The 26,402-nt window shown below is 41.6% G+C and overlaps 1 protein-coding gene across 1 annotated transcript in view; it reads right to left on the bottom strand.

Annotated features, from left to right (window-relative positions):
* The window catches only part of fibcd1a (fibrinogen C domain containing 1a), a 62,903-nt gene extending 36,935 nt beyond the window's left edge, over positions 1-25,968 (bottom strand). The window contains exons 1-2 of the mRNA XM_030781916.1: positions 25,897-25,968; positions 6,843-7,322 (exon numbers count right to left, since the gene is read on the bottom strand). Coding sequence (XP_030637776.1) covers positions 6,843-7,322; positions 25,897-25,968 — 552 coding nt within the window. The remainder of the gene's footprint in view (positions 1-6,842; positions 7,323-25,896) is intronic.
* Between the last annotated feature and the right edge of the window lie 434 nt (positions 25,969-26,402).

Below are 26,402 nucleotides of genomic sequence, written 5' to 3'. Positions count from 1 at the left end.
CAAAGCTGAGAGCAGACGGTTAAAGCACAAGAGTCTCACTGGAACACCGTACAATACATTGCACTATAACAACGTGTAACTGAATCATGGTCTTGACAAGCCCCTGATTCAACATCTCAGGACCTTGTAAAGACCAGGGATTAGCCCTACCTGGCAATCACAAGATAGCTGGTTAGATTTCTGAGCATGGTGGGAAAAACTTGACTGTTTGGTAGGGATTAGCTAGTTAATATTGTCTGCTTTGTGCCTAAGAAGAAGGGGCTTAATCTAAAATTCGCTCCAGAGGTGTAAGAGTCACTGTGGATAAATGCAGCTAAGTGAAGTGTAAATCTAAACCATATGATGTTTAATTATAGTGTGTGGCTTTTCACCATTAGACCACTTGCTAGGTAAAACACAAAGCACAAGCTAAACCAACACTCCAGTAAGTTACTGTTTTCTGTATTTATTTAGCACCAGTAAGCAGTCAGGTTTTTAGCTTTTGCACAAGCTATCATGTCAAAGTGTTTGCAGCGAAAGTGTACCAGTTCAACACTGTGCATTAGTGCTCTGAGCTAATGAACATTGGGATCAATGACCATTGTTGCACTTGACATTTCCGTCCAGGTTTTGTAATTGAGTGTGTTAGATCAGAACCACTATTCTGGCCACTGGGGAGTGTTAACATCTGACATTTATGCAAACTCTGTAGACATATACAAGTTTGGATTTCATTATAAACAACCTTCCCATAGACTAAAGAGGCTCTAGATGTGAGAGGAACATATATCTCCTGTTTTCCAGCCTTCTGCGTGTTGTATAGTCAAGGTAGGTCAGTATCATTTACAGTCTTTTTACACATGTGTTGTGTTCTGTGCAAACACAGCGTTTATGGAGAGGAGGCTATGGATCTGAGAAAACAGCCCACTCTGTTATTAGCAAGTGGCCATTAGTGTCTGGACTGATATAGAGAGATTGCAGTCTTCGTACGCTAAAACACTTTTGACACAGTCTGAGAACAGATATGTCACTATCTCCAGCGGCTGCAGACTCCACTCCAGGCACCCATGTCATGTAAAATGGTTTGCTCCATTATCAACCAGTCAGAGTCTCAGTGCTCCAATCAGTAGAAAGCTCAATTTTAAGTCGGGTAAAGTCAAATTTAACATGCAGTCTCAAAAGTCCAGAGCGCAAAAGCAAACACTTTTGGACAATTTATGGCTCAGTATAATAAATGATAATAAAAATGACAGGGAAATTCATCCCCAAATGACTGAGAATGAATGCGGTAGGGCCGTGTTAATTAATGTCAGATAGCTTGCTAGGATTTCTGCAATGACAGCTGACAAAGACCATGCGTGATGCGTGTGTTATGAAATATACTGATGTTGGTGATGATATCAGAAAGAAAATTATTGTCACCTTATACCTACTGGCATAATCCCAGCAAAATCTTCACGGTCTTATATTTCTCTTCCATGGCCCAGGCTCCATTTCTCTGTACATGTCTTTTGTAAAAAGCCCTGTACAAATGAAGCTGACTCAAAGCATGTTCTTTTTTAATGCTCTGTACCACCGTCCCTGTTAGAGAGCTCAGATTTCCAGGCCCAGTTAGGTGACAGTCAAGACAGTCTAACAGATAGTTCAGCTGGATCTGTGAGGCTCACTGCTTTACGTTCTACTGAATTTCAGCATCTGAAATTATAAAGAGTGTATGTATTTCACTTTTGTTTTTTCCTTTTTTCAGTTTTCAGTCACTTTTAGGTCAAAGGTGAGGAGGAAATGACTACATCTGTTCCAGGCCCTGGGATTCTCTGTGTACATCATACTCTCTCCAAGCAAACTTTCACGTCTCACCTCTTTTCAAAAGGTCCCTCACTACCTTAATTGTGTGTCTCTCATCATGTACCCCTGGCCAAATATGTCTAATATTTCCCCAACATTTCTTTGTCACCTCCTCCATTCCACCATCTTCAGACAATAACCGAAAAATTTGTGGGTGATCCAAAAAAGAAAAAAAAATCTTCCACAGTTACGCTGTAGGTACAGAATTCCATTCCGGGTGTTCAGACGTCACAAGCATCGCCAGCAGGTGCGGGCACTCAAAAGTCCAATTATAAAATTAGAGCGCTGACGTGAAATGAAAAAGTCCAGAACTTTTGCTGGGTGTAAATTAACACACCGAGTCCTCTCGTCGCCTGCGAATGGCGCGTACGTCAAGTACTTTCATAGCGATTCCAAAGGAGCGTGTGGCAAGAGGAGATAACACACGAGGGACGAGATGAGAGGATGGGGGTCTTTTCGCCGCATCTGAGAACATACGCGGCATTCTGCGGCTGACGCTGATGACAACTGACGCGCGGGTGCTTTCCGCATGGACGACAGGGACATTGCCAGTCACAGCTCTCTGCACCGATTGCTCCCGCACACGCTTTCCTATGCACGCTGCAGTAGCAATGACACTCACTGTCAGTCACGTGAGAGCCACAGCGCTTGTAATAAATCACACGCATTACAAATACATGTTAGCCACAAGAGGAGAGACAACTTCTCAACTCCTCTTTGTAGACGTACCTGCTATAGGCTATGACTACAGTGCGCGTGAGGAAACAAATGAAACTATGCTGAGCACACCCAGCCTTCCAAGAGAGAAAAAAAGGTAAAACAGCAAATCTGGATCTGACCTTATTTATGGTTCATGTAATCTTAGTTTATGGTAGGTGGGCGGGATATTGCTTTAAACCGCAAATATAAGAAACAGTGATTGCTGTATATGCATCGCCGTTATCTACAGGAAGTTTGTTTCCCGACTGGGGAACATTCATTATTCATAGATATTCAGACATGTTTTCCCCAACGCTTCCATATCATCAGTAATCTCCTTGTAACAGATGAGAAGGCACACAGCACTCCATTAAAATATGACTGATTTTCACTTCACTACAACACAAGATTAATGTACTCAACATGTTTAGAGGGATGGGGGGAAAATTGCGGTGCAAACAAAGTTTTGATTACTTTTGTATTTAGAAGCATGAATGATTGAAAACATTCTAAACAGGCTCCACATCCAGCCAGTTGTGTCACCATTTCTCAACTCAGGTCCTGCGGCACCTCTCTGTTCTATCTAAACAATGAGAAAGAGTTGACTGATCATGAATTCACTCCTTCCTTTGATTCAGTCAAACTTATTGGTTCTAGAACAAAAACATGCTTTTGGATGGGTCCGAAGTCCAGTCCTGAATGAGAGAATGAGATAAGTCGAGAAGAGAGGACGGAGAATGAAAAAACTGTATTTTTTTCTCCTTCACAAGCTGACTCTTCTGTTTGCCACTTTAAAAAGAGTGAAAAAAAAAACCCCCCTTAGATTATGACAGCTTTTTTAACACACCCTCTGACCAATAAAAGCTTCAAATACACAATGAAAATGTCTGCTCAGATGACATTGCCCACCTGTCTCAGGGTGTGTGTGTGTGTGTGTGGGGGGGGGGGGGGGGGAACACACACCTGCATTTTTCACATAGTCAGCAGATGTTGCTTTTGTTAGCCTGAGACAGGGGGCTGTGCCAGTCCGTATTAATTTCAGTCAGCTACTCACAGACAAGTCATCGCTCTGCAGTCTTTGCGCTAAAGCATGATGGCAAGTTGTTTCTGTGAAAGAGGTTAATCACCTAGCGATAAAAAAATTACAGCTTCTGAACTCACCAAACCATTGCCTCCAGCAGTAACTCTAATGGAGCTACTTTCATAATTTACTTGGGTACACATGTGAAGTACTCTTAGAGGGTCAGGAGAACACACCCTGTTGGAAACTGGGAAACTTTTCTGAGAGATTCACAGCATTTCTTCCTCTCACAGTTTGTCCTGGATGATTATTATTTTCCCGGATGGAACTGGGGAATTTGTGATTAGGGGCTTGGGGAAAGGAAATCCTTTATCTGGACCTAGACTCAGGCTGTCCCTTATCTCTGTCTCTTATCCATGTAATCTGTCTGCACACACAACAATCATTACTTCATTAATCCAGTGCTAATTTCTCTTGAGATCAGTAAGCGCAGAGGTAAAAAATAAATAAATAAATAAATAAATAGCAAAATGATCAAAAAGACAGCTTTTAGGCACCTCACATGATGCAAAATAATGAGATTTGATCATTAAGATGAGCTGTGCTACTCCTAAGGTAAAATATCTCTCTGGCCTAAAGTTCAGTGTAGTTTTGTCTTTATTTATATATATATATATATATATATATATATATATATATGTTCCTGCATTCACCTTTTTCTCTGTTCACCGTGAAATGCCATTCATGTGACCACATCTGTTCCCTTTGTTCTAGGCTTGAACTCAGATCTCTCTCTCAACATGTGGCATGATGATGAGTCTTTTCCAGTCATACATGTAGTGTTAGGATGGCACCGAGCTGATGCTAACGCTTTGGCATGAAAATGACATGTCCGCTGTGCATTACTGAAGGCCCTGGTTCCCCTGGCGCGGTGAGGCGGGCTAATGAACAGGAAGGCTGGGAGTCTTCCAGCCTCATTAATACCCCTGTCTCTCTGCAGAGTCAGATCACCGGTACCAAGGGATTCGCAGCTGAAACCCTTTGGCGATGTCTCAAAGACACCCAGAGGACAAACAGACCCAGTGTTTCAGCACTTCTCTCATCAGGGAAAGAAGTAAAAAAAAGAAAAGAGGTGCTTATTGATTAAGAGTTGATGAAGGAATGTAATAACCACAGTGGCTTTGATTTCATCCGGCTTACTTACTGGGGAAATATGATCAAATCAGATCAGCTGGTATTCAATAAGGGACAAATCCGTGGCCTCTTTTGCTTGTACTTGCAGCAATCTCAAGAAAGCCAGCTCAGAAAACTAATGGTGTCCATGCAGGTGTAGAGAAGAAGTGGTTGGTAGCTTATTATTTTTAAAACTTAAAAGACCTTTCCCAAGAGTACTGCTGTATGATCACAGTGGCCCAAAGCTGGAAATGTATCTCTAGAATAGATGTCTGAGATTTTTCCCAAAGCTATCTTTATGTTTCCTCATATAAACGGCTAGTCGTGGGGTTGAAATATCCTGCAATATTGAAGGGTATTGAGATATAAATATTTGTGTATATGTTTGGGTTAGCCGGGACATGAGTTAATCTGTCCTTCCAGCTGTCAGTTCAATTGACATGCCAGAATTATGGTTGATCATATTAAAAAAATATAATAATAACATGAAGGCGTTTTATGGCATGCCTCCATGGAATACGACCCCTTCCCCTCGGTATGATTTTCTAATAACTGATAGTGCTGTTTTTTTTTTTTTTTTATCCTTTTTAACCTAGCAGAGCAAATTTAATGAAAACATCATCCTTGTTTACTCCTGAATTTATGAAAACACAGATCGAAATGTTTGTGCAAACCGATCCCATCCTCTAGGTGTCAAAGCTCTCTCTCTTCGACATCACAGCTCAGATTTGCTCAGTAAATCTCCAGGTAGGTTCCTCTCATTTCTGGACTGCTTTAAACACTGTAATTCACAAGGTTTGGATGCATATGGAAGGATTTGGTTGCTCTTTGTGCTACGTCTAACTTTATTGTGTCTGGTATGTATCGTGCTTGGCTGTAATGAATCGTATGTGTTAATTACATGCATCTTCGGCTCGTGGAATCATAAGCTTGGGAAACTGACAGGAAGCTATCGCAGCTCATCTACCGATGGCTGATGTAATTCTAAGCATGTGTTGCATAAAATTAACACCCAGACTGTTTTGCATTAAGTCGATATGTGAGATGCAATTAAGCCACAGCAAAAATGCGCATTGTTAGTAAAAAAAGAAAAAAAGAAAAAAAAAGGTGAACCTGAGGAACGGCAGGTTTAAGCAAGTCTGTTAAGAGGAGACGCCTGGAGACGCTGCAGGTTCTCTCTAAACTGAGCGTTTGCATGCTTGTCTAAAGATGTCGTACCTGAACTTCATTTTAGGCCATAACTCTGAGTTCATAAGGCCAAAGTGAATCAAATGAATTGACTAAAATGTGTAAATCGGTAATGCTGTGTCCATCTTAGTGACTAGCACATATACAGTACACACACACACACACACACACACACAGGGGCACATACAAACATGCATACTTACTAGCACACACACACAGGTGCACATACATACATGCCTACTTACTAACACACACACACACACACACACACACACACACACACACACACAAATAAGACAGAGAGAGAGAAAGAGGGAGAGAGAGATTAAGCTGCTCCTATAACTAACCCCATGTCTCAGGGGAATGATAAAGCCAAGCTGAGGGGGAAAGACAACACAGTCCTATAATAAATATTATGTAATAAAGTCATAACATGGAGGTATGAAATGAGTTTCATCTGGTCTATTTCAGCTGGAGCAGGTAAACAGTGAGCTGTTAAACCTATCATTAGTCTTGTGAATTATGAGTGAAGAGAGCCCTGTACCTGCTGTATTTACAAGCATAACAGTGAGGACCAGATGAGAAAGGGCACTACGCATACTGCAACATGACAGCAGCACTGTCACAAATTTGTCCTGAGAGCAGTGGGAAGGGGTACTTGGAAAGTATCTTAGAGATATAGCTATGGGTGCCAGTCTACCCAAGTTAGATAGCAGAGACTGTGAACAAAGATATTAACGATCTAGGAATGTCGACCACTGATTTTTGATGTTACCGTAGGGCAGAACGGTGGAGATACGCTGATTAGTCGCGTTCGACAGAACTCAGGGGCGGCTTTGTGTGAGTCACAGAGCCACGGGATATAACACACGGGCCGCGTCTGTAAAGTACAGAGGAGTGTGGTAGACTTAGGGAGGTGAAATGAGAGGAGTCTAACCTGAATGAGCCTTCCCTGTTCCGTCTGCAGTGTACTGAGCTCCTGGCCGATGCTCCCCTGGCCGCGCCTCAGAGACTCGTACTCCATCTTCAGCTCGCTGGCATGGGCGGACAGCTTGGCCACCTCCTCCGCCAGTTTGACCAGCAGGGCCCGGTCCTGACCCTTCACCGACTTCAGGTCCGAGTCGTGGTCAGTGAGGGAATGCAGGAGGGAGGTCTGGACGCCCTCCAGCCGCAGGAAGTTGCTGTTGTAGTCCGGGCAGTTGGGGTCAATGAAGATGTTGATGCGGGAACCATCGCCCCTCTCAACAGTCACCAGGGCGTTCCCCTCATCCTGATTGGTGTTGATTAGGGGCGGGCTGTCGGGTCCAGGCAGCGCCTGGTAATGGTTCATCAGCAGGATGGTTCCAGTTACCGTGACTGCCAGTAACACGGCAACGAACAGCAGGACCGTGCACAACAGATAGCTACAGCTCATCCTCTACATGGGGGAGAGGAAAGAGACACAGAGAGAAAAAGGGACAAAAAGAAAGGAGAGAGAGGGAAAAAATTAACCGTTAGGTAGCAAACACAGCATCGCATCTGCAGAAAACACACTAGTAGATTACAGAGTTGAGGTAAAAGCACAAATTCAGATTTTAATACTTCTCCTTAGTCTAAAACATCACTGTTTAAATGTATGATCCATGTACGCCTCAGGCAAACTGACATCAAGGGATAAAACATTGAGTTATATGCCCGAGTAAAGACATTTGGATTAAAATGTTTGTGTAAACACATTATCATAACCTGAAACATGAAAATCAAGTTCGAGAGGTAATTCTACTCTGTCACATAAGAGCCCATGTTAACACGTCACTGGCCTGAGTGTTTTCCAGTACCTTGGACCTTATTTTCTTTTTTCTTTTGTCAAAAATATTTCTGTACTGTTCTGCATACATTTTCTGTACTGATCTGATTAGATGTCTTTTTCCCACTATGATCAGTGGAGGACGTCACCAAATTGACCAAAAAAAAAGAAAGTTTTTATCAAATGGGTTCAAAACACAAAGCCCTGGGTTTTTCATATCATGTGTCTTCTGGTTGATTTAGGTTTTATTCATTCTCCCAGCAGGGATGAGGCAGTGGCTTCGACCACTGACGCTTAAGACCCAGATGTAACGCTGTAAAGCTACTTTTTTTCCCTCAGCTGGTCAAAACCACACACTGATATAGTTACAGGATCACAAGATATAAACAACAACAGAAAAACACTGACAAAATATGATGGACCCAAGTATGAAAAATGCAGAATGTATGTCTTCCTGACTACTGTGAATATTAAAAGAACTCTTTATTTAGAAATCTTTATATAGAAATCTATATTTTTTCATACAGCCATGTATGAGTACTTAATGTATAAATAACTGGATATAAAAATATATGAGTTATGAGGACGTACAAAACTCCATGCTGGAAGTCCCTGCTGAAGAAAATAAATGGGAAAACAGGCTAATTTGCAAATACTTTGAACTCGATTCGATGATTGCTGTGTGGGTTGGAATACCAACAACCTTTGCATTCTGCCAGCTGTTTTTTCTTTTCCTGTCTTGGAAACCAAAAAAAAACAAAACAAAACCCAAAAGCCTCAGAGCACAATCCTTTCTTATTTGGTTAAGCATCTTCAGATGATGAGTCCCTCTCGTCTTGTAAGGATAGAGCAACTCAAACACGCTTAGAGTGAGAAATGTTTGAGAAGCACTTGATGGGCAAACCTTGCACGTCTGGGACGCTGGCAGAGGGATTTGAGAGCCCTTGCTTGTTTTGTTTTTGTTTTGGTTTTTTTGGGGTTTTTTTTTTTTTTTTGGCTTGTTCCTTGTCTGTGATTTCCCGCCTGCTTTTTCAGCTTGAGTGTTACAGTTGACAGTACAGTCTGTTCCTTTGTGTGATCCTGAAACACATTTTACATGTTTTCTTTCCTTCCATGCATAGCAAAGTCTCTCTCAATGCTAATGCACTATTCAAACAGTTCAGACAGAACTGAATTCACACAGAGTGGGCTGGGCGACACAATATGAATTCTGCTATTACTCAGTCTTGTATACATACACACACACATAGACACAGAGAGAGAGGGAGCGAAAGAGACTGAGAGAGTTGGAAGGACAGAGAGAAAGAGAGAAAGATTTCTGTCCTTGTAAAGAAGGAATGCATTTTCTCCTTTTGAGTGAATGAGAGGAAGAGAGACAGTGAATTACTGAAAGCTTTGTGACTGTGTGAGTTTTTCCTTTGACATCCAGATGAAAGCTGGACATTGCTGTGGACATTGTTACGGGTGCATTCTGCACAGCATGGCTCAGCTCTGGAACAGTAAACATGAGACTAAACGGGATGCCAGTGAAGTGGGGCTCAATGCCCACTGCTGAGCTCTTCCCCGTTACCCCTGGGCGTCATCCGCAGGGCCTGTCATATTTATTTTAAACATAATTAATGTGCACAGAGATGCCAGCCTTCTTCAGCAGGCTGCAGTCTCAGATCAATTTGTTACAATAAAGTAACAATGTCTCCTGTCTGCAGGAATTAGCCGAGCTTCGTTTTAGAGGAGCCGAGTGAGCAGCTCGATGCAGCGCGAGCCAGAGAGTAACAAAGGGGATAGGAACAGCTCATCCTCTCCTGTTATAAAGCAGTCCTCAGAGCAATACACACTGACACAATGGAGAACCAAGCTCACTGCACGCGAGTGTGTATGTGTGTGTGTGTGTGTGTGTTACATCAGTCTTGCTCTCACTCATCACAATGCCCCTCTCTATCTCTCTCATGCACACACACTCTCTCTCACTCACTCACACACACACACACACACACATATATTCTCTCTCTCTCTTGCTCTCTCTCCTTTCTCTCTCACTGTCACACACACACACACACACACACCCTCCCTCCCTCTCTCCTGCTCTTTTAAAAACACGATGAGAACAGATCTTTACAAATGACACTCTGCCCCAGTATCATGGCCTACATGGCAGTCCAGACAGGCCCAGGTTGTGACGGTCCCAGAGGAGTCCTCCATCACAGTCCACCACGCTCCCCGGACTTCTCAGACCCCCTCACCCCTGTGGGCCAGTCAGTCTTCCTGATGTCAGTGGTGACGGGGCGGGATTAGAAAAGCACCCCTCTCTGCCCAATGCCCATAACATGTGACAGAGGGTTTCTTCTCATTTTTATCTGGCACTGCCAGAGATGGAGAGGAGCAGAACAAAAGGGTGCGAGGAGCACCTCTTTCTCCTGCTCCGCTTTCAAGTCCTCCTCCATGTCAGGGCCCTCTGACACAGCAGTGGCGTTGGACTCTGGGGAGGAGTGGGAGGTCGCTGCCGTTGACAGGAAGGGGAGACAGAATGACAGAACCAGTGATTGCTTATTTGGAGCCTTGGCAGTCAAGTGTCAAGTTCTCCTCGCGACACTGATCTCAAACAAAGGCAAAGAGAGGGCAATCAAAGTAGAGCTGGATCTTGCCTCAGTTTGCACCTTTGTTTCCTTTTGATTTCAAGTAAGAGGGTGAGAGAGAGAGAGAGAGAGAGAGAGAGAGAACACAAGAAAAGGCCATCATAGAATCAATAGCTCTTTGCCTGGGAGGAGGATAAGCTTTAATTGTGCCGACTGTCTTGCTTAAAAGACAGGTCAAAGGTCCCTAACTTAAACAGTACCATCACTGTAGTCTGATCAGTTGTGTAAACGTTGTTATGAAATGTCTTTAGTGCGTTCAGCAGATATAGACACCTGTACAAACACAATTAGAGGGTGTTGTAAAAGAGCTGTCAAACTGCACATGGGGTGAGGCTGGTACCATCACCTGTCAATTTCACCCGCTTCATTGTTTCGACAGTAAAACAAGACAAAACAAAACAAAACACACACATACACACACGCACACACAGCATAAACAGCCCCTCCTCCTCGGCCAGTCCGTGCGCGGTCCGGTCCCTGTGTGCTCTGATATGTTGTGGATCATTGGTTTGATGGCTGGGCAATCTCTGCTCAGTGTCACACTCAGTACTGTTATGCATAATCTCGCCTGGAAGACGACCCCAGTAACAGCTCACAACGAGACCGCTGAGAGAATTTTAATAACTACATACAGCGTGAAGGGACGGACAGACAGCTCACAGCTCCAATAGAAAATAAAAAAAGAGGGAGAAATTGGGCATGAGGCCTTGATGTGTGTCTAGATACTCGGCGGTTGATGGATACAAACGAGATACAAGCCTGTGTCAAACCAACTTTTACTGAGAGGTCACAAGCCTGTTTTCTGACAGCAGCATCTTCTCTCCTCCACAGAACAAGATTAAACTGAAACTTTGACCCACGCTGCCAACGCCACACCATGCAGCTGGCACAAAAGCAATTCCACTTTATTACATGCCAGAGGGAACCAGACTCTTATTCCTGGGTCCAAAGCGGCAAAGCCCAACTGTTTCCGTGACTCTGTACTTGTTGAGGATGTTTGTTGTTAGAGTAAATGAGATTTTTAAAAATTATTTATTGTTTATTTAGGTTATACTGACTGTTCAAATCAAGCAAATATCCTGTATGTTCCCAATTCCACACAAGAGTAACACATAGCCTTTGTGTCTGTAAAGAACATATTCTCACACATTTCTCAGACTTGTAACCGACCAAACTGCAAATTGTGTTTGGTGAAAGAGTGTATGAATAGTTTATGAATAATGTGTACCACAGCAGACAATTTAGCTGCTACATTTTTGTGTAAATTATGTTGATTTTCTTTTTGACAAAATTTCATGATGACAACTTAATGATACCTAAGCTTGACCCTTTCATATATGATGTGAAAAGGAACAAAACAGTTCTTGTATAAAAATCTCAAACCAAATGTTTTTCTCACATCTGTGACCTCTAACTAGGGAACACTGGAGTAGAGTGAAACTCTAGTCTTAAAATGACCAAAGGGTTATTTAAAGAGTAAGGTTAAGGACATGGAGACACCTCAAGAGACGAGCATTTACAAAGGAGGGTAAGACAGTAAGGAAACTAAGACAGTGAGGAGGATAAGACAGGCAGAAGGGTAAGACAGTGAGGGGGGTAAGAGAGTGATGAAAGTAAGACAGGAGGGTAAGACAGTGAGGAAAGTAAGACAGTGAGGAGGGTAAGACAGTCAGGAGGGTAAGACAGGCAGACATGTATAGCCCTCGATTTTTTTTTCTTTTTTGTTATCTGTTCCAGGCAGCTTTTTTGCACAGTATAAAGGATGAAGCAGGGTTTTAATTAATGCTGGCTTGTTCACAACGAGCTTATGAACTGACCTTGAGCTCTTTCTAACAGATAGAATCAGGATAAATCTCATGGCCAGTTCGTCCTACCAGCTGGCGGCATGGATGAAACCAGCCGAGGTCAAAGTTCTATGAGTAAGACCAGCCCTCCTTCTCGAAAGAAAGCATAAAATTCTTTTATTTCTCAACTAAAAGAGAAATTCATACTGTTGTGAAAGGTTAAAATGCTAAAATGGTACAGTCAGGAGTTTGGTGAAGAAGCTTCAGAAATAGAGTCTGAAATCCACTGCCGGAGCTCTTGCTTTCGAACACCATGCACCTTGTGCCATTTCCAGACCCTTGAAAGCAAAGCCCGTCATCCTCAATTAAAAAAACGTGTTATACAAACATGTTATTTAAATACAGTATACTGTGGGAGTGTCACAATCTTCCCAACATGCCATGCTCTTAATGATATGGTGAGAGCAGATGCCAGGGATTAGGTTTGATCTGTAGCGTGGCTTTAGGAAGACTGGGTGTTCTGTGCGGACTGGCTTAGCACTAACATATGGAGACACAAAAGCAAAAGAACTGTAGCACTGACACACAGAGGCTTCTGCTCCTTGCTTTTGGTGGCCGTCACAGAGACACAAATAAACCAGCAGAGTGAATCTAAGACGTGTGTTAAGAGACTGTCGTTCTGGCCCAGTGAGTGTGGCTTCATTAGCTTGTTTGAGTTGATAAATGTTTAATATTACTAGTGTGGGCGGGGGAATCTTTTTTGTGCTTTGAGCTGTCAAAAGCCAGACTTGTCTCTGTCTTCTTCCCCAGCAGTGTCATAAAAAAACATGGCTGTGTTTGCTTGTTACCCAGATCCCTTTGCAGAGACGGGATGTGAACCTGGGCCGCTCAGCTGCCTGACATTTCACTTGTTCACTTCGTTGTGTGTCACACACATACACGCATGCACACAGACACACATACATAAGCATGCGTAAAGACACACATGAACAGACACACACAAACATACATACACACAGATACACACACACACACACACACACACGCACAAGCATGCGTACACACACACAAAGACACGCGTGCGTACACACACACACATGCACATATGTAAACACACACATGCCCATTTGTAGGCAGACAGACCCATATCCTCTCCCACACTCATCCCTCACTCTGTACTGGAGATGCCGTGCGGTTATGACAACAACTGTACACTATAGTCATTATACATATCAAAAATCAAACACCCAGCCTGTCCTGATTTGTTTAAGATCAAAGCAGACAGAATGGATGTGGTAAGAGATGAGGCACTGTAGGTGAGGATGAGGTATTCGAGGCAAAGTAGAAAAATGTTAACTTCTTATCATAAGGTTTCTAATTACTACAGCATATGGAGGGGGGGGGGCAGTAATGGTCGTGTCTGCTTTGAGGAATTTAGTTATAAATGTGCGGAGTTCCACAGGTCAAAGCAGTGAATTCTCTACATACATATTGATGGAGTTGGCGTAGCTCTGCAAAATTGGGCATGGGAGAATATTTACTAAGATGCTCTTACTGAGTGGTTCAGCCTTCTCTCCATCTGGGAGGAAATTGAGGTTCCCTCAATGTTCCAGAAGAATGAGCACTTTAGAACACACGCTCTGCTAGTGAAATTACAGCTATCTGTGGTTGAAGAGGGAGCAGAAAACTCCCTGTCATCACATTTTAATCAGAGATCACCAGCACTGACCTCCTCTTCTCTTTAAGCTTCAAATGACTGAGAATACGTGATTTCTCCCTGGTGAGTCTGTGTGTGTGTTTGTGTGAGAGAGAGAGAGAGAGAGAGAGAGAGGTGGTCGGGGGTGGGGGGTGGGGGGGGGGGGGGTCAGAGAGAAAGAGATTTCTGTCCTTGTTAAGAAGGAATTCATTTTCTCCTTTTATGTTCCTCCTATGTTATATTTGAAGGGGTGCCTAACCAAATTCTCTGTGTGTTTGTAACTTTGTTATGTGTGTATCTGGATGTACATCACATGATTCTTATGTGTGAGTTTGTTTGTGTGAGTGTTGTATCAGGCAGAAATGACAGGCCCTCCTCTTTGCAGGCTCCCCTGTCTGCCTGACTCCAAGGACAGGCAGCGATGTATGCAGCCAGTGATTGGTCTTCCAGGCAAGGGCCGGGGCTCCAGAGGATGCTTCTGTGGGCAGATGCTATAACTCAGCCTGTTCTCTCACAGCTAACCTCCCTTATGACCAAGACATATCACTCTGCCCTACCTCAATCTGCCTGCTGTGCCACATTACAGACAAAAAGATGATACAAACAGTCCCACACACACATGCATTAACACACACACGTACATACATGAGCAAACGTGTGTGCGCACACACGCGCACACACACACACACACACGCATATCCACATACATGTGTGCACACGCACGTACACACATGCATGCATGCACATACACCAGGCCTGCGACCCTGTACAGAACTGAGAGGGCAGATATGAGGTATGTACATTGCTGTCTATGTGAAGAAGTCTCAGAGTAAATATTATGCTGCACATGTCTGAGCAGTGAGTGGAACAGAGCGGATCTGTTGTTTTTCTCTCTTTTTCCTTTTTTTCCCTGTCTTGAACATGATGATGAACACACAATGCGTGCTGCCGCCTTTGAGAGGGCCTTGGTTATCTGTGGATCAGGATTTTTAAATCAAATTGTATCAGCACAGTTTGTTCAACAACACTGAATGTGTCCCCTCATCTCCACTGTCCTCCAATGTTATGCTGTGTACTTCAAGTTTTTCTTGTGAATCTTTCTCTCCCATTGGTATTGGAAAGGAACAGTTCCGTTGTCCTTCAGATAAAAAAGGGCCAGTCGCCATTTTAAAGGGCCACTGGAGAGGCCACGGGTCCCCTCTCTCCTGTGACAGTCGGCCTCCTGTTTGGTCACATGGCATTTGACCATATTTGTACACAGCTGGAATGAAAAAGAATACGAAGGTGTTTGTGCTTTTAAATCCAGCAGCCGCAAAGATAAATGTTTGTTGCCCGTTTGCGACTGCAAAGGAATAGAGAATGGAAACATTTTATCTCCTATGGGAAGAGATGGTTCCTGCAGCATAATCACAGTAATCCATTTCAGTTAGCTCCTTATTGTACAGCTCTGAGACAACGTTTATCAGGAGACCATAGCCTTGGAACAGAGCATAGGAGAAATACACCCAGAACTACCACAGGACACAAATACCTTATTTAATCATGAAACAGCACTGTACAATATTAAAATAAACCCTGAACTATCAGAGACAACAAAAGAAAGTCCATTAAACTGGTCTCCCATTTACAGTCAACTCACTGGAGCTTTTTCACCATTGACAAATGACATGGAGACCGCAGGGGGCAGAAATTGAGTTTCTTCATTCTTAACTTCATTCCTGTTTTGTTTGTTGTGGGCATGTGAAGCCCTTTGAGACTTTAAAATGTGATACTGGGCTCTAAATAATCTTGAATTTAACTTAACTGAACTTAACAGATTAGGTTTCAGTTGCATGAGTAATATTCATGACAAAATTAATATTACAGTATTAATATAGAAAAAATAAGTGAAACTAAGTCAACCAAAAGACATATAGCCAATGTACTGAAGACCTGCAGTTTGGAGGAGAATAGCAATGTCACCATAGCATTGTTTCACTGCAGATATCTACTTTATATTTTGAACCATATAACCTGCTGAACTGATGAAACAGTGTGTTGAACGCGATGAATGTAATCATATTATCCAATCTAATCTTATTGTCCATAGCAGATTCTATGTCACTGCCTGTGATCCGCTCTGATGGCAAGTCAAAGCCAGTCTTAAGTATTCCTTCATCCATCTTGTTTTGTAACATCAAGCCATTTGCACCTCCTTAGGGTGACATCACACCAGGGTGACCTCGTGTTTGGAGTGTCAGTGATAGCAGGCCTTTAAAAGCTATCACAGCTCCCTAGTGACGCCAAACCAAAGTGAAGGTCACCATGGCAACTGCATATACATCAAAACGGTCTCACTCCTCATACCTAATGCTAAAATACAACCCTTCTCAGGTTATGATGAAATATCCTCATGTCTTCTCTTACCTTAGGTTCACCTTTTCAAAAACTTTGAGAGATTGTTCTTTGAATTGCACTGCTTGTGGACTTTTAAATGGTTTATTATTATTATTATTTTTATCTTTTTATTTCTCTCACTGTCATTTTCAGAAACATTTTGGAGTTTCATGTTGATGAGTCTAATAAAAGATTCCATTAAGCACCAAAGGCATTTGTCTTAATGAGCGAATGGACAATACTCGGGACATTAGCCTTTAGCTCTGCTTTGGATCTAATCGGCTGGAGATCTGAGACAGGTAAGGAAGACCAGTCACACAAATGAGACTGAAAATGCTCCAGCCTCTGTAAGTATATCACAAAACCTGAAGCGTAACACGAGAGCTATTCTTTCCGCAACAGACTTTCATCTTTATGATGCGTGGTTTTTATTTGCTTAGGGATAAGTAGCCGTTTACAATAAGAACAAACTCTCTTTTTTTCGGCCAACGTAAAAAGGTGTCTGTGTTCACTAGGGCATTGACACAAAACCCTTTGTGAAGTGTGAGCCTGTGGGTGGGACTCGACAACTATTTATACTAACATGCATTTTGTTTTACAGGCCTCTTTAAAAGTTGGGAACAAAGCCACCACAGACAGTCCCTTATTCCACCAAACTGAATACCCTGAGGTTTGGTCAAATAACACTTGGGTTACAGTCTGTACTAGCCAAACTCACTTTAGCACTGCATTGATGTTCAACAGAGTATATTTTGGACAGGGTTAGATCATCCTTAAGAGGCATTTGGGGGTTGTCAGTATCACCATCTTAAAACCCTATGTTACATCAGTCAGAGGAAAGTAACCAGTGATTACGTATGTTTGGGAAACTTGGCTGAGCCCTAACGGTTGGTTCAAGTCATAGGCATTTCCCTAGGCCAATGGTAATTTACAGAAGGTACATTTGACTGATGAAGCACAGCTATATTTGTATTTGCTTTGGATATGGGTTTTGAAAGTTTGCATTTGTGCCTCTAGGAAAAAAAATGTTTCATACTGTCTGTTCATTTCCAGACCCACGTGACTTAACATTTGAGAATGGACTCAATTTAACCCTGACATCAGTATGATTTATGGGTTGGTTATGGAACATGTGGCCTGACCAGGAAATCAAAACTGTAAATTACAAAACGCAAATTACCACACACAAACACAAATAGATTGGCTCAAAAGCAAAACAAGAAAACACAGTGTCACAAACAGTTTTATACAAGGCTTTTTTAAAACAAGTTTAAAAAGGTTACAGCTAACAAGCTAACAAATGGTGCCACAAAAGAGCTGTTGCTTGAAGACAGGTTCAATGCCAAAAAAAAAAATAAAAAATACAAATCTTGATGTAGCACTTTGGACCCATCGTATCATAGTTTTCCCCATTTTTTCTTCTTCTTTCATTTTAGAATCAAAAGTTATGCTTGCACGTTAATATCAGTGGACCTGAGAGGTAGGGCTGTGTCTGTCTTCTTTTTGTCATGTTTGTTCCACTTCCTAACAGCTTTGGTTGGGCTATATCTCCAGCACATGCTCTTGCCATTTATCTCTCAGCCTGTCTCACACTGATGACAAAGCTGCTGACGCTTCTCGGCATTTTAATATATCTCGCTGTGCGGCAAACCTCCGCCTGGCAGATCGTGGGAGAGTGGCGGAACGAGCCAGCGGCGAAGATGGATGCTTTAACGAGCAATCTCTCCGAGATAAATTGTCTATGAGACATCACAGGGGGGGCACAGTAGCCATTAATATCCTCCGTTTATGTATGCAAGCAAGCACACATCAAAAGAGCCACCCGTGTCAATCTCTCCTGTTGGAGTGCACACAGACGGCCTGCTCTCTCTAATGAGCACACTGTCACTAACACATTTTTATCTGAGGCCCTCCACTGCCTGTTTTGAAAGCGGAGCTGGCTGGACTTGGGAAAAGTGCACAGTAATCCATATCAAGCCATGCGTTCATGGATGAGAGAAAAGGCTTTGTAATGAAAATTAAAGTCCTCGGTCCTTCCTACTCTCCTTGACTGGAGCCTGAACTATTTTGTCAGAGAAGAGCAAATATTCCCTCTCTTGCTGTTCCCTCAATTGCCAGAAACTGTTTAGTATTCATATGTGTTTGGGGCTTTTTTGATGCTTTATTCTCTCTTTTTTCTTATTAAAACACAGGGAGTGTTATGACTTTTTGGAAAGTTTGATGAAATTGTGAAGACTATTTTTTAAGGAAACCTTAGTCCAAACCAAATCAAATCAGGATTCCACTTGATTTTTTAACTATATTGAATCGAATTGAACAATTCAATTCAGTTTCTACTGAACTGAACTATGCTGCATTGAACTGCACTGAAACAGCCTGTCTGAATAAGGGGAAGAAACTCAATAAATTGTGAATCTCAAGCGTAAACTAAGAGCCAGTAAAGTCCATTACAAATATATTTCGCCTCCTTTTGTCACGCTGCCTTTAGAGAGACAGTGAGAACTAATTAAAGTGATGTACAATTAATCCCGCTTGTTTAAGATGAGAACTGACAGGAACATAGAGCGCATCAGAACCACGTCAAAGGTTAATCGCTTTTAGCCCATAAATTTCACAGTATGACACCTCAAAGACAGAATACGGGGGAAAAAACAAAAGGAAACGGAGAGAATAAACGACAGATATCTGAGCCATTCACTTCAATGAATTTACACATGTGGGATCGCGTCCATCAAGTTTCACTTGTCCCCAAGTAGCCCCCAATGTACAATGATGGATATTTAACTGAGACATCAGCGAAAGAGCTAGCACCATATGCCAGATGGAAATCCGAGACTTCTCACATCCAACCACAACGAATACGCTAAGTACGTCGGACGCTAAATCGTGCTTAATTATACATACGGAGGCTTCGCTGGGATTAAGGTGAAGCTTTGAGTTTGCGGTTAAAATTCTGGTTGCGCAGGCACTGCACTTTTAACTACGGTAAAAAGGAAGACAGAACATCAAGATAAAAGGTACAAACAAGGCAAGAAAACATACGTTGATTCTTTTTTTCCTCCAAAAAACTGGAACACGTTAGCAGAAAAGTAAGGTTACCGAATACATGCTCTAAATGAAAATCATAGGAGATCGGATTTTTTCTTTCTGTGGCCAACGTTATAAGAACATGACGGAATGATAAAAATATGATGATAAACTGAACCAAATCCTATAACCAAGTAAGAGCCTTTTCCTTTTTACTAGCCCCAAATAATCTCTTCTCCCTTGCACATGTCCCGCTTGAGGTCTTTAGAAGCATTCAGTTCAGCCATCAAGTTCAGCTCTCTCCTCTGTTTCAATGGGATGCTGGCTTTTTTTAAGAGCCTGCAGCTGGAGGCACTGAGCTCACAGGCAGTCCGACCGAAAGGAACAAAAGTCTTCATGCTGAGCTGAATCCACAAACTCTCCTCAGCCCTTTGTATGACTGCATAAAACGAAACTTTCTCGCTCTCCTTCGCTTCGCCCTGAAATGGAAATCCCAAACACGGAGTTCTACTGAACCCCTCTTTAAATAGATATTTTTGGGGTGATTTACTCACCCCTAACTTTATCTGATACCGTGACTTCTAGAGACTTTGTTTGCTTGTTGTACTTCTCTTTTATTTGTTTGTTTATTTATCGTTTCAAGGAACACTGAAGTTTAATCATGATAATTCGCAATGACACGTGGACAATGCAGGACTAAGACACCAGCTGGTGTGGCCAAAGGCGTGTACAAACAATGCAAAAAAAAAAACCATGCAGCCATGAATTTTGCCACACTCCAGGCAAGAGCTTCTCTGAAACAAGAGTTACTGGTGATAATCGAATAAAGCACAGAGCTTGCGCTCCACAGAACGATAAAACCAGACCAGCTGAAACTAGAAGAACCGAAAACCAAGCTAGTGTCGCCTCAGCCCACATAACTACGGACTGTGAACTCTCAGATGCAAACAAGAATCAGCGTGAGCTCCGAGTGGAATAATGATTCTTCGGTGAAGTCAAAGAGAAGAATACTGTATTTACAGTGAAAGAACACGACGGTCAGTGTTCAAGTGAGTTCGTCGTCAGTTGACAACGGAATATAATAGGCCTCGACAATCCCCACTTAACAGTCATTAAGCAGGAAATATTCGTTTGAAATCAGAACAACAAATGAGTTATAACACTATGAACTATTTACCTGGTTTTTTTTCCAACGGCACTACCCGCATCTTGTTTGAATCAATGTATGTTATTGGAATGGATGTGATAACGCGAAAGCAATAGAAACTACCCAAAGTTACCCACCCCTGAGAAGTCTGTGAGAATTTCTCTGTTTTCATAGCTAATTATTTGCTTAGCATATTATTTGCAAATGGTTGCAGATTCATACTTTGTAATCCAATTTGCATTACATTCATTTCATTGCTACCAGAAAACATTGCAGTTTTGCTTCCATATGTAAATTGTGCAAGCCCACCCTGTCACTAATCCACAGCATCTTTTTAGGAAAGGCCAGTTCATTCACCTTCATGTTAAGATTTCCAGTGTGTGACCTAAGACCCCCTCACACACACACACACACACACACACACACACACAGAGCCCCCATCAAGGTCAGGCAGGACTTGTAAACACAACCAGTCCAATTATTCTGGCATTTACTAATGGAGTGGTAACCAGTACCGTGTACTGAATGCAAAAGGCCTGAATCATCCAGTAAAACACAGACATTTTAGCTCACCTTCACAGTGTTGTAGCTGACATTATATTTCTCTAGGAAAAACAACAGCACACAATTAAATCATTCTAGACCATATCTAGGCAGTTTGACACAGATTTTTAAACTTTAAAATCCATTCAGAGTGGGGCAGCTGTAATAATTTATAAATGAGCCATTCCCAAAACAATTAATCTTAGAGATTAACAAGTGATTTTGTGATGAAGGAAACATATTTATGGTTTTGATGAGTGCTCTCTAAAATCCTTCAGAAACCAGTATTTTATGAGTCAGATCCATTCACATCATTGTTGACTCCGCCCCCTTGTTGCCAAAGCATATCACCACTTAAACCAAACAATCAACTGTCACATCAGTGTAGTATCTGTTTTTCTTTTTAGTGCACTGTCATGCATTCAATATGTTCTAATGTGTGAAATAATATTATAACAGTGTCTTCAGAAGAATTCAGCTACTAAGAAAATAGCTACAATTTGGACAACTAATCCCTACAAAAACAAAAAATTAAACAGTTGTCAAAAAAGAACGTTTATGCTGTGTAAATAACAATTCTAATGTAGATATCATAAAAAGTAGTAGAATGTCTCAAGTTTGACAGAGAGAAAAGATGCCAAGCTGAAGAGAGAGAAAGAGGACAGTCCAAACCAGGACAGCCAAGATACTGCCACTGCTCCCAAAAGAGGAGAGGGGTTTTATCCATTCTAGAGCCAACATCCATGCTCCTCTGCACCCTCCTCCTTACTTAGGCTCCTCTCGGGCAGGCCCTGGGATTCAGTCAGGAGCTGTTTTCTTTTCGAGAGAGAAGCTTAAACTTCAAAACACACCAACAGGACCGACCCTAATAAACAGCCTGACTGAACATTGTATGCAGAGAACAAGCCGTGACTCACAGTGCTGTAGACTAACAGACCACCCAGAGTAGTGCTTACATTACTGACCCCTGAGAAGGTCATCAGTTAGGCTGGTAAGTGAGCATATAGTGGCTGTGTTGTAGTCAGTGCTTTTGCATGGAATACCACGTATGACACCTATGACTTTCATTAATATACTCTGATCTTATTTCAGACACATGAATTGCCCCCTTCCACATAAGACATAAGGGACCTTAACAGAGGGATCTGTGGTTTTGCTTGTACATGTGACTGTTATATGTCATTGATTTGCTTGACCACTTCTGCGGTCACTTTCTTTTACTTTTCATTATTTTGTCTGAAATGTAGTTCAAATAGCAGGTACATTCAGCTCAACCTAAAACATGTTTAGTGGGGTTTTTTTTCCAAATTAAAAAATAAATAAAATAAAAATAAAAAATGATGAAAAAATATAATAATTAAGGACTTGGCAGAATAAAACCAGCATTCTCATCATGGACATTCATTCAATAAGTTAATCATGTGAAAATGACAGTTCCCCCAGACAGAGCACTCTGGTCTGTTCTCCATACCATATTCCTCCTCAGCTGTACGCAAAATATAAATCAAATTTAGATTTATATTCATGCGAGTCATGTTAAGTGCACCAGTTTGAAAACACACCAACATGTGTGTCTATGTAAATATAATTGAAAATGCAGTTTTATGCAAATGTAGTTTTATATTAGGCTGTTCTAGCAAAGCAGCAAAATACAGATGTTAGCCAATAATCTGATATCTGCAACTTGTCGTCCCTACATAAACACTTCAACTTCCCTGTGCCAGAGAATCTGTTGTGCTCTTCTTCTGCCGACGAATATTAACGAAATATCATATTCTAAGATAAAACAGAATAATACAATGTTTTATTTCTAAAAATACAACTCTCTCGACCTGATTTTAAATTTCGTTGTAAACCGTGAGAATGCACATTTGAGATGTGGGTTTATTTAGCTGTCTATTCAGCAGTCATTGTCTGGGGTTGAGTGTAGAGCAGAGACAAGATTTCAACAATCCTTAAAGATTAATGAGCATGTCAGTTAGCACATCAGTTAGAGACAGAGTTAACATGTAACACTGGGTTATGGGAAGGACACGTAAAAATCACGAATGATTTTAAGGTGGAGATTAAGGTTTTCTTAGCACTGCACTAACTCTGGGAAGTTCAGCTCTGTCCGCTAATGATGATTTTCTATTTTTTGAACACATCTATCTAGATATTTACAGAAAATGAAACTTAGGCCTACACAAACACATTTTCCTCATTACCCTCAGCTCCATAAGTGTGTTCAGCTCAGTCCTCTCTCTGTCATTCTCTTGGTGGTTTTAAAAACAAATAGGAAACATACACATGAATTACGCTTTCTCCTTTGTCACACACATAGACGCTCTCCCTCACACACAACAGGTGTTATATTAGTAGTAGTAGTAGTAGTAGTAGTAGTAGTAGTAGTAGTAGTAGTAGTAGTAGTAGTAGTAGTAGTTGTTGTTGTTGTTGTTGTTGTAGTACATTGCTTTATTTATAACTATTGTTCGGAAGAGGAAGGAATGAGGAAGATACAACCACTGGAAGAGGGATGGATTTACACACACACACACACACACACACACACACACACACACACACACACACACACACATATGCAGTATATATGGTTAAAACAAACTAAAGTGATCTCAAATACCTAAAATCAAGTCTTTGCTGGGAAAACCTCACATGAATAAAAGAATTAGCCACTTTTGAGACATGAAGGGCAGATTTAATGAAAAATGTTCAATGCCTATAATACTATGGTAAATCAACCTCTAATTTTATAGTGATAAACTTTGCTACAGCTAATGGTGACCAGCTCTTTGTCATACTGTAAGCTATTTTTAATATAGCAAGCTGTTTGTCGCAAAGTAAGCTGGTCTGTGCTATAAAACAGGCTTATCCTTATTCATCACCTACAGCTAAATACAAAAACTTTGAGTGTGTACATGTGTGTGTATGTGTGTGTTGTGTGAGTGTGTGTGTGTGTGTGCACGCACACGCGTGTGTATGAGTGCAAGGAGTGTGTGAGCGAGTGAGTGAGTGCAGGTGCGGGTGCATGTGCGTGTGTGCATCTGTGAGTCTGTGTGTCTGTGTGAGTGCAAGTGAGTACACACACACAGTGGGTGTGTGTGTGTGTGCCTCTCTAAGACAATATGCTCTCAGGAATCCAAGCACAGATGGGTAATGCATATGGAACCCATACACTATAACACAGCGTTAGGAGGAAAACTGTTGAAGCAGGTAAAACCTTCGTGTGTAATTGCCAGTCTCCCAGCCTCATTGGATTTCACTAAGTCCTATTTTTAACCTGTTTTTTACAGGTGCATTCCTGCCTGGAACTGAGCCAGACTGCTTCTCCCCATTACACTCGAGTGGGAAATCAAGCCACAAAGAGCAACAGAGGGGATCACCAAACATGTCCATCATATTCTGAACCGCTCTGTTTCTAACTGCTATGGCAGGTGAACAGTTCTATTGATCCCCTGAGAGAGTCCTCTTTCCTCAGAGAGAATATGTCATGAATAAACACCACACAGAGTCATTAATAAACAAACACTGCTCAGAATGACAGGAACATTTACAATGATTAATGAACTCCTAAGAAAACTCCTTATGTCACGCAAACAGTTACATTTCATGATAAACTATCAGAGAAATACATTCTGTTGAAAATACTTGGGTGAGGTTGGGATGGGAACCAAAGAGAGATGATTAAAAGCCTAACAGCACAGTGACTTAGTACCACTTGTTTAATTATCTAATGTTGATTACAGATAAGGCAGTTGTTTGCATGGAGAGGATTTGGGTTCTGAAGAAAAGAGGAAGACATTAAAGAGGAAGGAAAACTGCGGTAATAAACGGATGTTCCAACCCTAAATTGACTCTCTCTTTCTACCAGAGGTATCGTTATACATCCTGTTCAGTTCAGATGGGAGATCAAAGCAGACACAGACCTTGAAAGCCATATGATTACAACACAAAAAAAGCTCAAATGCCACCAAGACTTGAGGGGCAGGGGGGTGTGGGGGGTGTGGACAAAGCTGTAAGAAACAAAAGCGCTGTTCCATCTTTTAGCTTCGCTAGACCACCACACACAATCACCGTACACCATAATTCTCATCTGTTCACTTTGTCTTACCCTCACTAAAGCATCTGGAAGTTTCACCAACCAGGAATGAGATTATCTAACAGATACAAAGTCACTCACATTAAAATAAAGAAAAAACCTCACAGACTCCCACAGATTCATTATTAAGTGACTGACAGTCAAATGTACTCTCTCTGTGTTCCTTGGACACAGCCCCCCGGTGCTGAAGAGGAGCATTTTGTAACTGACTTGATCATTATTATTCTCATCCACTCAACAATGCTGCTGGTAAGGTTTCAGATCTGCCTGTGCTCAGCCTCATGGCACCTGAACGCCAGCGATATCTTAGTTTGAATAATGAATACAAAATGGACTGGCATGAGACTGTGCATGGATTTGATTCGTAAAGTGCATTTCAAGATAATGAAAGTGTTGATTATCGATATTCTGAATGTCTTCAGCTGGGTAGATCAGTAAGGCACTATAATTACTTGTTCAGATGACAATATCTGGTATTAATATGTGTTTACAAACTATAAGATGGTAATTAGAGGCAATATCTATAGAGCAAATGATCAGCAGACACTACGAAGCAGTGGATTTGAATTTGAAAGTACAAATCAAGAATCAAGTTTTTTAAAACAAGCCATTGTGTGTGTGTGTGTGTGTGTGTGTGTGTGTGTGTGTGTGCATGTGTGTATAACATGTATACATACGACAAATGGCTTACTGTATGCATATATGCATACATATACATGGAGAGAGAGTGTGTGTGTATGAGTGAGAGAGAGTGTGAGAAAGGGGATATTACGCGCATATATAGGATGATAAAGCTTAATTCATATGTTGTGTTGCTTCCAAACAGTACGTTCCGAAAGTGAATTACACATATACAGTCCTCAGAGCAAGATCAGCCAAAGATTCTGACTCCGTGCTTACCTGAGGTTTGTGCTGTTGTCCATCTTCGAGTTCTGAAACACTGTTCATGATTTTCCATCGATCATTTACCATTCTCTGGAAAGCTTAAAATCCAGCAATTGGTTTCATGGGCGAAAGGAGAGAGGGTCTATCAGCAGTCTTGAATGATTTACTCCATCAATACAGGGAGAAACGAACAACAATTCTACTCACGGACACTAAACTACTTCAGTACTGCACAAACCTCTAAAATTCTAGCGCTGTTTCTGGCTGAGATCTACCATAACGACACATATTTTGTTAACATACGTACTTGTGAGACCTCTTTTCCAAGAAAAAACAAAAACAAAAACAAAAAACAAAACGGGACTGATTTGGTTTGAAATGTCCTAAATTTGAGAATTACTCCGATTGTTTCATCCTAATCTTTAAATATGACAAAGGATAATGCCAAGTCGCAAATGAAATAGGCTATCAAATCAAATCGGTGTCCGTTCACTGCTTCCTTTCAAGATACTCCTTAGGGA

The sequence above is a fragment of the Chanos chanos genome, chromosome 1 (assembly GCF_902362185.1).
Source record: "Chanos chanos chromosome 1, fChaCha1.1, whole genome shotgun sequence".
NCBI classification, from domain to species: domain Eukaryota; kingdom Metazoa; phylum Chordata; class Actinopteri; order Gonorynchiformes; family Chanidae; genus Chanos; species Chanos chanos.
The sequence above is the reverse complement of the archived record's forward strand: the minus strand, read 5'-3'. Positions and strand labels throughout refer to the sequence as shown.